We start from the raw sequence: 12,831 nt of genomic DNA, 5'->3' as shown, positions 1-12,831 counted from the left end.
TTGGTACGAGACCCGGAGAGAGGTGCGATCTGGTGGCACTGGGATGAAGCGACGGAGAACCAGGATGCAGCCTGGGCGCCATGGCCAACTGCTGGGTGACTTGAACTGCCAGAATCAGGGCCCGAAGTCGTGCTGCATGCAACGAGACCTGCGGGAAACGGAATCCAGACATGCAGGACACGAACCGGGTAACCGGGAACCAGCCGGACCCTGCTGAAAACCCCTGAGCGTTCCAGGCAGATGCATGGAACCTGAGCGATTCAGGCAAATACATTGGATCTTGAGCGGTTCAGGCAACATGGAGTCCTGAGCGAATCAGGCGATTATATACGCCTTTGGTGAAGATGACGGACCCTGGGTGCGTCGGGCATTACCTTGGACCTGGGTGGACCTGGCCACTACCTACCCACTGAGAGACCAGGGAAAAATACAGAAGCCTGAGCGATTCAGGCCAATACTTAGACCCGAGTGATTCAGGGGAATACATAACCAGATTGTTCCAGGAAAAATATGCAATAACTATATGTGACCATAACGTAGTACGACCGGTGCCTACGAGAAGGCTTGTGTCGTTCTGGGTACGTACCTGGGCTTAGAGGCTATTACCTGTACTGATGTCTTGGGTCACCTGACCTTGGTCCAAAATCTCGTACCAGTGAACGATCAGGACACGGTCCTGAGAGGGCAAATCCATAAAGTTCGGAAAGAAAAGAGAACATAACTGGGGAGGATGACAGGCCTGGGCGAACCAGGAGACAGAAGTAGGTGTGAGCCTAGGCGAACCAGGAGACAGAGGTAGTTTCGTGCCTGGGCGATCCAGGAGGGAGAGGTAGGTGTGAGCCTGGGCGAACCAGGAGACAGAGGTAGTTGCGTGCCTGGGCGATCCAGGAGGCAGAGGTAGGTATGAGCCTGGGCGAACCAGGAGACAGAGGTAGGTATGAGCCTGGGGCGAACCAGGAGACAGAGGTAGGTATGAGTCTGGGCGAACCAGGAGACAGAGGTAGTTGCGTGCCTGGGCGATCCAGGAGGCAGAGGTAGTTGCGTGCCTGGGCGATCCAGGAGGCAGAGGTAGGTGTGAGCCTGGCGAACCAGGAGACAGAGGTAGGTGCGTGCCTCGGCGATCCAGGAGGCAGAGGTAGGTGCGTGCCTGGGCGATCCAGGAGGCAGAGGTAGGTGCGTGCCTGGGCGATCCAGGAGGCAGAGGTAGGTATGAGCCTGGTGATCCAGGAGACAGAGGTAGGTGCGTGCCTGGGCGATCCAGGAGGCAGAGGTAGGTGCGTGCCTGGGCGATCCAGGAGGCAGAGGTAGGTGTGAGCCTGGGTGATCCAGGAGACAGAAGTAGGTATGAGCCTGGCGAACCAGTAGATGAGACAGCAGCATATAACGTGAAGTACATACATATAACACATGGCACTGTCGCCACCATAGAATAGATGACTGCAGTGAGCGTTTAGTGACCGCTGGATGGGTATGGCGTGCAATGATGACCTGGCCTACTCGTGGTGAGACCCCGGTTTCTTTGAACACCGTGCTGAAACTAGCGACCCTTCCAGCCCAGCAGGGCCCCCGGGGCCCTCTCCCTAAGGCTATCATTCATATATCCGTAATTTGGGTCCGCATTCGTTCCGCAATTTGCGGACCCATCCACTTTCAATGGGGCTGGAACGGATGCAAATCCACATTTCCTGGATCCGCATCCATTTTTTCGGGATCCGCATCCGTTTTTTTGGGATCCATTTTTTCGGGATCCGCAATTTCGTTCCTGGAAAAAATAGAACATGTCCTATTCTTGTCCGCGATTGCAGACCAGAAAAGGCATTTTCTATTATAGTGTTTGTGATGTGCGGATCCGCAAATTGCGGATCGCACATTGCAGGTGTCCGTGTTTTGCGGATCCGCAAAACACTTACGGACGTGTGAATGGACCCTTAAGAGGAAATGAGGATAACTTTGTCTTCCTCTCGCCTAACGCTGCGTGGCACGGCGGGAGTGCGTATGAGATGGCTTGTGGTTGGGACCTACCGAGGGTTTTTTTTTTTGCGGCTGTTTGTGGACGTGGGCCGTTGTTGCCCAGGGGCTAGATACCCCTACTACGTATAGCCTGTTTTGACAGGGGTGCCAGGCTTGCCTGGTTCGAAATGGAATGGCAGGGGGGGTGACCATGCGGACCAGCAGACTGGGGGACGGGGACCACTCGTCCTAAGTAGTACGTAGGGCGGGAGACCTGGTTGTGGGGCCAGAATCAAGGTGTGTTTCGAGAGGGGGAGGGCCCCGTGGGGACAGGATTAACCCAGGCTGGGGCCACCGCTCTGGAGCCGCCACGTCGCATGGATCTGCCGGGCCTAATTGAAGATTGCGGCGTGCGCTCCACTCTGGAACGCACGCCGAACACGTGACCAGGCCCGGCGGAGGGACTCCGACGCACGCTCCAAGCTGGAATGCACGCCGAACATGTGACCAGGCCCAGGCCCGGCGGAGGGATTCCGGCGTGCGCTCCAAGCTGGAACGCACGCCGACCACGCGACCTGGAGCTCATGCCTGGTAGCGGATTTCCGGCGTGCACTCCACGCTGGAATGCACGCCGGGCTGCAGCGGAGCCCTAAGTAAAGACGGGACGGGGGAGGCCGTGTGAAAGGGGGGGGACCCGCGGGCCGGACCCTGCCCCCCCCTGCTGCCTCGGGAGGGAGTTGGATGGGGAAAAGAAAGGAGACAGACAAAACAAGAAACAACTTGGGGCAGGAATGTGTATAGGCATGCGTTCCACGCTGGAACGCACGCCGACTCAGGGAGCCGGAAGTATGGCACAGAATTTACCTCTCCTGAAGACGTGAACGGCAATGTATGAAAATGAAACGAAGTAGATGAAAGCAACTCACAACGTGCACGGATGCAGTACCAGAGCAAGCGACTCCCTAACCAGCTGTGAACAGAAGCGCCTTGAGGAGCTGGGGGCTGGAGCTTAAGAAGGTAAGATGCCCCTCCCACAAATTCAGGCTGACTTTTCAGCCTTCCACTTGTACAGGCGTTTTTGTGATGTTGTGATACCTATGATTTTTATTATTAATTTGGGGAAAGAAAGATGATTTGAATTTAGATTTTTTCATGGTGCATAAAAATCTATGATTTTTTTTAAAAAAATCAAAAAAATCAGATTTTTTTGATTTAAATCAGATTTTTTTTATTTAAATCAGATTATTTTGATTTAAATCAGATTATTTTGATTTAAATCACATTTTTTTAAATATAAAATGCTTTTTGAGGAAAATATATTACCATCCAAAGGTTATTCCATCATGAAATAAAGATAAGTTTTTTAATTATGTAGAATAAGGCTGTATATGTTTAATTTTTTTGGTAAATAAATTCCATTAATCCATTCACAATGGGAGGGAAGAAATGCAAATGAGCTCTTAACAAGCTTTGCCTCTAATGCCACCAGATGTAAGGCAGCTATCCTATAAGTTAATATTCAGCTCTTAAAATAAGCCTTGAGACATGACTTGGATATTATATAAGCCAGCACCTCATCTGCAGACAGCTGTTTCGGGGTGATTGCCCCTCATCAGTGCAGAGCAGAGAGTACTGGCTTAACTGGGTAGGAGGCCTGTGTCCGAAACAGCTGTCTGCAGATGAGGTGCTGGCTTATTTAATATCCAAGTCATGTCTCAAGGCTTATTTTAAGAGCTGAATATTGACTTATAGGATAGCTGCCTTACGGCTAGGTCTACACGACGACATTTGTCGCACGACATTTTGTTGCACTAATGTCGCGCGACAATTTTTATAATGGCAGTCTATGGTGTCGCACTGCAACATGCTGCGACTGCGACGCAACAGTCGCAGAAAATCCTATCTGTCGCGCGACAAATGTCGTCGTGTAGACCTAGCCTTAGAGGCAAAGCTTGTTAAGAGCTCATTTGCATTTCTTCCCTCCCAGAATTCCTGGGCGATCCATGTATGGCCTAAAAGTCTCCTCACACTGATAAAGGTGCTGTCTCCCTAAGAAGAGTTAGTTCCCCCCTTTGTCCATTTACAATGTCATGCTCTTAACAGAGGTTTTTGTAAGATTATTGGGCAGTTTTTCTGCCTACAAGATATTATCACAGATGCTTGGTTTACTTTCGCAGTTCTCAAAACTGAATTTGACTCAGCAGAGATCACATGCCTCTTCTTCACAGCAAAAATGTTATAACATGAACAGAGTTGAGAAAAATACCTTAATCCTAACTTCTACAAACCTATGAATACAGAATCAACCTAATCAAACTAATATGAAAAGTTGTTATTCTAAAATCTTCATCTACTTGCATATTTTAAGTTATACCAGCAAGAATTAGTCTTTATGTAGAAAACTATGATTTAAATCAAGCCTTACTGACTAGTGATTTAAATCGTGATTTAAATCATGATTTAAATCAGTTTGATTTAAATCAAATCCACCCTGGATTTTTTTATATACAGTACAGACCAAAAGTTTGGACACACCTTCTCATTCAAAGAGTTTTCTTTATTTTTATGACTATGAAGGAATCAAAACTATGAATTAACACATGTGGAATTATATACATAACAAACAAGTGTGAAACAACTGAAAATATGTCATATTCTAGGTTCTTCAAAGTAGCCACTCTTTTGCTTTGATTACTGCTTTGCACACTCTTGGCATTCTCTTGATGAGCTTCAAGAGGTAGTCCCCTGAAATGGTCTTCCAACAGTCTTGAAGGAGTTCCCAGAGATGCTTAGCACTTGTTGGCCCTTTTGCCTTCACTCTGCGGTCCAGCTCACCCCAAACCATCTCGATTGGGTTCAATTCCGGTGACTGTGGAGGCCAGGTCATCTGGCGCAGCACCCCATCACTCTCCTTCATGGTAAAATAGCCCTTACTTTCAAAGTTTTCCCAATTTTTCGGCTGACTGACTGACCTTCATTTCTTAAAGTAATGATGGCCACTCGCTTTTCCTTACTTAGCTGCTTTTTTCTTGCCATAATACAAATTCTAACAGTCTATTCAATAGGACTATCAGCTGTGTATCCACCTGACTTCTCCTCAACGCAACTGATAGTCCCAACCCCATTTATAAGGCAAAAAATACCACTTATTAAACCTGACAGGGCACACCTATGAAGTGAAAACCATTTCAGGGGACTACCTCTTGAAGCTCATCAAGAGAATGCCAAGAGTGTGCAAAGCAGTAATCAAAGCAAAAGGTGGCTACTTTGAAGAACCTAGAATATAACATATTTTCAGTTGTTTCACACTTATTTGTTATGTATATAATTCCACATGTGTTAATTCATAGTTTTGATGCCTTCAGTGTGAATCTACAATTTTCATAGTCATGAAAATAAAGAAAACTCTTTGAATGAGAAGGTGTGTCCAAACTTTTGGTCTGTACTGTATATTTTTAAAAACTTGTTTTTAAAACTTTTTTTTAACACCTATTTTAACTCCCCCTAGGGGAGTTTAACATGCAATTGTCTGATCACTTCTCCCATAGACTTCAGTTAATTACCATGGCAGTCTATGGGAGAGTCATTATGTTCCTATAGGAACATTGCTGTAGCAGGTCTTGAATCCTTCAAAAGGCCTGAGGCTGCCACAGCAACCGAATGTCCCCCTCGAACCCAGCACAGGGGGGCCATTCAGATCCTGAGAGCACAGCGCTCTCAGCGAAAGATAGCTCAGATGCCGTGGTTACAATTGATCCAATGGTTAAATTGGTCCAATGGTTAAATTGGTAAAATGTCCATGATCAACGTTATCGCTGATCACAGACAATGCATCCGGGTGGCTGCTGTGTAAAACAGCATGTACCCAGTCATGTTTATGTTTATGCCCCTGAGTTCCACAGTACATATACTGTTCAAGTCATTAAAGGGTTCATATTTTCTGTGTGCTATAACTCATGACAAATACATTATTACGGCGAACCTAGTGGAGTGTACTATAACAACAGCACTACTGAAAAGGTAGTTGTATAGGATTAGAAAAACATGGCTTCTTTCTACCAAAAAGTAGTGCCACACCTGAGCTGCATGTGATCAAGGGTTGCACTATTTTCAGAAGCCATGCTTCTCTAATCCTGTACAACGCATGTACGGCATTATGCGTTCACAGTTGTATGGAGTGGGCTGCTGTGGTGAGTCCGCTTCATACGCAGCTCACAATGACAGCAATGCTGATCATGCCAAACTCATTTAACCCCTCAGATTCTGCATTCAACAGTGATCGCGGCATCTGTGAGGTAAGGCAAAGGGATGCGCCTCCCTCTGCCTTCTGATTTTAGCACCCACAGTGAAATTGTAGAGCTCCGATCTGTTACCATGGTAGCCTAATTTTTTTTAAATAGGCTCAGTCTTTAAGGACTTAATGACCAGTGTTTATAATAGCTTATATTCACCTATGATGGGAATGTGTAATACAGCACGCATAGCCTGCTATGAACCCATACTGTACCTATTACTCCATAATACTTACCTGTTGGTTCTCCATGTGCTGTTGAATCGGGTCTGAAGACTGAAATGTGTATCATTGCACCTGCTTGTAGTATTTTGTGTCTTCTAAACTGCACTTTAAACAAGTTTTTATAGGTGCAGTCAAGGAAAATATCTTTATAAATATCCCGTTGACTTTTCAATAGCATTATTTTAAGAATATATTATATACAACATATTATTGGCACCGCATGTCGAAATATAGAATATTGCAATTGTGACTATGGTACATGTGTAAAAGTACATGTACATATAAGGTTTTACTGTCATCCACAGGTTTTATACATGTCCCCACTGAGCATGTGGATGACAACCACATCCCCTTAAAGGTTCTCTACCTACTGTAAACATTTTTTTAAAAGGGTTCTACAGGCTTTTAATATTGATGACCTATCCTCAGATTGGCGGGGGTCCGACTCCCGGCACTCCCACCGATCAGCTGTATGAAGGGAAGGCACGCGCAGTGCACACGTGCTATCTCCTGTCTCTCTTCCTGCCGGCAAGCAGAAAGAGAGAAGGGAGACAGCTGATCGGCGGGGGATCCAGGAGTCGGACCTCTGCCGATCTGATATTGATGACCTATCCTGAGGATAGGTAATCGATATTAAAAGCCTGGAGGACCCCTTTAAGCAAAATCTTGTTTAGATTTCAGATCGAATAGTTAGCATGCTTGACTGCTACCAAGCTAAGTCTACTTGGAGTTTTTCATGCAGCATATGCTTAACAACTCATCTGCCTCAAATACTCATGGTCAAACCACTACTTTATCTGTTTGTGTCACTGATTTTGTAAGAATTTTGTAAAACTGTATATTTATTTAGGTGGATAACTTATAAAATTGTATTAACCTAATTGTGCTCCTGAACTGAACAATGTAGTTTATATAATTACCGTATTATCATCCTAGTATTACATTGTATTTTAATCATCCATAAATGAAACCGTTTTCAGTATTTGTTGACCAACTCACCCTAACGTGTAAATGTTTGTCTTTCAAAGGCTACTATGAAGAGGTTTACAAAAATCAGTTGGCGCTGGCCCAATACTTCAAGAAGCTGGAGGACCATTGGCTTTCAAATCACTTTTATGAATGCTGCTTTCAGACAGCTAAAAAAATCAAAAATGATGGAGGAAGAAGAGAAGCTGAGGCCCATGCAAACCTGGCACTTGTAGACGAAGAGCACGGTAAGAAAATCATTTGAAGACATTCTAGCTTGAAAATAAATCCTGTCATGTGAATCCATGTGGACATCTGTATTGTCACGTTGCATCTTTTGTCATGTCCTCTACATTCGGAGTATTCCAATGGTAAACTCATTTGGTTATGATGTTTGCTATTCTTGTGCAGGGATTCTGTTTGAATTTGAACTATATTCTAAACATTTTGAGCACATAAAGTAGTCACAATTTGTACTATGTCCTGCGTTAACAATTTGCTGCTGAAAAAAGCTCTGAGAAATCAGGACTGAGGAAGAGTCAGAGGTTGTATTTATGTGAAAAGTGCAAACATATAACCTCTCAACACTAGACAAATACATTTCGGGATCCATCTCACACGCCAGAAGTGGTGCACCAGAATGTTGTCCATTTACATGGCGAGTCTAGGCCGGCTGCCTGAGCTATATGCCAACTTAATGTCAGGAACAGTACCTGGGCGTCAGAAACTGCAAGGCACCCGAGATAGATCACAGAACAAAAAATTCTGTTTAAAAGGAAAGCTGTTCTGGTCACAAATGAACAAGAAGCAAAAAAACTCAATGGTCCAAGTAAGGCTTTCTTCACACACAAATTTTTATTTCCATGCCATGTGCATATTTTTGGTGTGCTTTTTTGTGGCTTTTTTTTTTTTAAACAAATGTGTGGATGAAGTTTTATTCAGACCTCTTTTTCACCTGTAAAGAAAGAAAATACCAAAAATACCCCATTGGTTCAACCAGTTTTTTTTACAGTACAATATTTTCTCTCTGAGCTGATCTGCTTATATACTGTAGGTATCATGCAACAAATAAAAGTGGTTATGCATAACATTTATTTAGATAAAAAAAAAAAAATCCAGTTTTTATTGACATCCTTTCAAATAATTATTTATGAAGGTACCTGTAATTTTCCAGTGCATTTATTTTGCCTTTATTGCTCCTATCTTCCATTCTGGGATGTGGTCACATGCAGCTCTTTCTTATTTCCTGAGATGTTATGTCTAGTGTCGAGTGAATCAAAGCATCCGAAGCGGAATTCGAGCCGAAGTTTAGGAAAAATTTAATTCACTCCAAAGCCGAATTTACTCACCTCATTGATCAGTGATGACGTCACCGCGTGCAGCCAATCTGATCATGTGGTGACATCATGTCACTTGCCGCAGGTCCTTTGGCGGGTTTTCCTCAATCAAGACGGGAGCGAACGGCCTCTTTGCAATCAAGTGGATGAGGTGAGTATACATTATTATTATTTTTTTAAACCCGGATTAACCCTCTAAGCACCAGAATGTAAGTCTCAGATGCTGCGATCTGCGTTGAACTCAGCATCTGAGGGGTTAAATGACGGGACTCCGTTCCATGTCATTGCACCCGCTCAATATAATGAAAAGCGATTTGTGACAAAGTAATTTATAAAGAATCAAATTCCTTGACAAAGTTTAGCGAAGCTGCCAAATTGAATTTTTCAAAACTTTGCTCAACCCTAGTTATGTCCATGAGCATGGCAAAGCAGCAACAGGGACAGTGACAAGGGAGTCTGTATGTAACTAGCTGGTGGGAGGAGCTATAAACTAGCTGGGTGTTGTTGTTCAATTATTTTTATTACGGAGGTTGTAAATAATGCAGAATCACATCAGGTTTACAGGATTACTAACACATTGGTAGCAGAATACAGCATATGCAACTGGATATGACATAACAATTGTATAACACGACCTCGCATTGACTACAAATGATGAGGGCATTGAAAGGATAATTATCCCAACAAAAATAAGGAAAAGGAAAACAGTAACACAGAAGACGACAAGACAGGACGACAAGGGAAGGGGGACACAAGAGGAAGGGAAACACCAGGTTAAGATGGGTATCTGGTACAACTACACGCTGCTGTTTGCCTGATCAAGCCAACTAAAGAACGCAGGAGTGTCCCTGAACAGAAGCCAGGGAGTCCAAGTTTTAAGATACTTTCTATCGGAACCTTCATCTTCAGCTATTAATTCCTCCATTCTGCGTATACCCTCAAAAGTGTCCAACCACTCCTTTATGTTTGGAGCATCTTGAGACTTCCAATGTCTAGGTACAATTAAACGCGGGGCCTGCACAAAAAACCTCAAAAGGCCTTTCTTGAGAGTGTGGATGGAACCGGGGAGCATAGAAAGCAGACTTCCCTCCAGGGACCATTTCTCTGAGGTACCCGTGACCTAGACCGTTCAGAGCCTCCCAAAACGAGAACACTTTAGGGCAATGCCACCAAATGTGGGACATGGTACCTTTCTCCAAACCACATCTCCAACATAAGTCCGGGCAAATAGGGTAGAAGGAATGCAAGACGGCTGGCGTCCTGTACCACCTAGATAAGATCTTAAAGTTTTTCTTTTGCAGACCACAACTAACAGCGGACTTATGAGAGAGGGTGAAGGCTTTTATCGACTGTTCCTCAGAGAAATTTTTCCCCAGTTCCTTCTCCCAAGCCTTAACGTAAGGCAGGGAGGATATCTCCTGAAGCAACCCGTAGACCAAGGACACCAAGTGGGTAGGGGGAGTTTTCTGGAGACACAGAGATTCAAAGGCCGTAGGGTCCCTAGATGAATTGGAGATGGGCCCTAGAGAGGATATGAACTCCTTAACGCCCAAATAATGGAACCAGGCCCCCCTATCAACTAGCTGGGTGTTGTTAGGGGCGGTGCAAGAGCTGTGGCAGAGAAAGGAGTAGTGCATCATGGGATTGGTTGGATACAGCAACAGGAAGTGCTACATACAGGAAGTACAGTAATGAAACCAGAGAAATTTGTTTAAATGGTGAAAATGAGTCACGAGAGTCCAAATTGAAAAAAAAAAAAAACATGAAGTAGCAACTACATCAGCATATCTGTTAAAAACCTCAGTAATCTCAGAAAACCCCCATAATCCTCCCACAGCATCCATCTGCTTCCATAAACAACACAACCCGCTTTTTTGCTTTGCTTTTTGTGCTTAGACAATACCTTATGTTTGCCTGTAATAACAAACTTTTTCTTAGGACAACCAAATTATTTTTCTTTTGCTTTTTTTTACTTATTTAAGAAAGATTTGCAGTCTTTTTATATGTTTTATGATGTTCTTAATGTTTTCAAGTACTGTATAATTTGCGTGCTTCTCAGGTAGTTCTGGTATAGAAACATGTACTTCCTTCTTGAATGTCAGCTACAGCTTCGCGCTCCCAAAAATAAACCCAAATGGCCTACAGATGCTTTAAAATTAATCAAATTAAGAAAATCATGGCTTTGAACTTGAGTTTTCGCCAATAGTGAACCAAAACTTGAGCCTTAGATGTTTTGTATTTTTTTTCTATGCATTTATATTAGGTTATAGGATAAGATAGGTTATAAGAGTCTGATCGTGGGAGGGTCAACCACAATCAAAAGAGAAACGCTAGTCCTGTGGTTAGGAGATAAGTTCCTGTCATGGGAAAACCCCTTTAAGACAAATGTATTGTCAAATGCAGCAATTTGATGATTGAAAAAATAATCTGGTTTACAAGTAATTTTATGGTAAGAGGCAAGTTTAATGAATCTAGTTGAATCCTGATCATTAGATTTTTAGTATCAGTCTGTTTTCTTAAACTTATTTTATATCAGTCTGTTTTCAAGAAAACTTGTATTGCAATCCTTCTTTGCATATGACTCTATAGGTTTTAAAGGGGTTGTTCACCCCTGGGGACCTTTTCTACAGAACTACCAGTGTGGTTGAACACACAGTGGTAATCAAACTTATATGATCCTGGCTGCTGGGTTCCTGGTCCATTGCTGTCTGGCCATCTCTGCAGATCCTGGTACACATCAACATCCATTTTCATGACAGTGGCAGCGAATAACTGGCCATAGTGGGGACATGTCACTCATGTTTGAAAACACACAAAGAGAAAGTACATGCCAAAGACTGATGCACACAATGTAATAAAAGCAGTAATACTTTATTGGACAATTTAAAAACTATTGTAAACAGACCTGGAGGTCCCAAATGTACATTGTATGAGAATCGCCTTAATTATATAAATTCATAAATGGATAAAAATTATATTTTAAAGCAGTGACAAACTGTTCCATATAACCTGTTGTTATGAGAAATGACCTCTTTCAAAGTGTATGGCTGAACAGGTATATCTGCCATAAATTATGCAGCTTCATCAGGGGTAGCGTCACCAGTGAAAAAGAGCCCATTATATAGCCGTAATAATTACACAATTAAGCATAGGGGTGAAATTAAGCTTGCATATAATGATACATATGATGGCTTCAGTGTCCGGAAGATCCCTTCTGGACATGCCGATGGTGGAGTGCAGGAGGAAGAAGGAAGTTGTAACCAAAAATGAAAGTATGAACATGCACAATGCATACATAAGACTGCCATACTCTTTTAGTGTTGTACACTGTATGGATTAATTTGTTTTAATTACTGAAACCTATGTTTAAATGGGTTGTCCAGCCATGAGAAACTAGTTAGAAAACAGTTTCAAATGTTCTAAAGTAAGCAAAGAAATAATACTCACCTTACTGATCCTCTGCAGCTCTGGTCCCGACCCTTTTTTGGTCCTCACTGGTTCCTGCTCCTTCTTGTCACATGAGTGCTACACCCAGTAACCGTCAGTGATTGGCTGCAGCGGTCACATGTTTAGGTTGAGAGGGAGCAGCAAATTGAGGCAAGTGGTAAATCCATGAAGGTCTAGGTCGATGGAGGATCGGTAAGGAAAGTACTGTCCTTTTTTATGCTGTTTTCAAAATTATTTTCATGGCTGGACAACCAATTTAACATCAATTACACTGGCCTTGTGTTCATGAGATATCAGCAATGAAAATCCTGAAAGGAGAAAGGAAGAAATGTAATTCTAAAATATTTGAACTCGTCCACTCCAGTGCATAAACATTACCCTCCCTGAGCTAGCTTTTATGTATATATGAATTAATAGTGGTAGTGTATTGATTATTATGCAAATTCTGGCAATTAAAATGCAGACAAAACCTTACGGCTATATTAAATTAGTGTTACATTAAGATAAGTTGTAGATCATGAATAAAGAGTGTGGTAAGTGCCCCGATGAAAGGCAATAACAAGAGATTACCTTTTTATGTACAACAATAATGTGATGGCATTATGGAGCCTTCTC

The 12,831-nt window shown here is 43.1% G+C and overlaps 1 protein-coding gene across 1 annotated transcript in view; it reads left to right on the top strand.

Moving 5' to 3' along the window:
• The window catches only part of TTC29 (tetratricopeptide repeat domain 29), a 288,615-nt gene that overhangs the window by 98,088 nt on the left and 177,696 nt on the right, over window positions 1-12,831 (top strand). Inside the window, exon 5 of the mRNA XM_040420513.1 lies at window positions 7,495-7,680. Coding sequence (XP_040276447.1) covers window positions 7,495-7,680 — 186 coding nt within the window. The remainder of the gene's footprint in view (window positions 1-7,494; window positions 7,681-12,831) is intronic.

This window comes from Bufo bufo, chromosome 2 (assembly GCF_905171765.1).
Source record: "Bufo bufo chromosome 2, aBufBuf1.1, whole genome shotgun sequence".
NCBI classification, from domain to species: domain Eukaryota; kingdom Metazoa; phylum Chordata; class Amphibia; order Anura; family Bufonidae; genus Bufo; species Bufo bufo.
The sequence above is the reverse complement of the archived record's forward strand: the minus strand, read 5'-3'. Positions and strand labels throughout refer to the sequence as shown.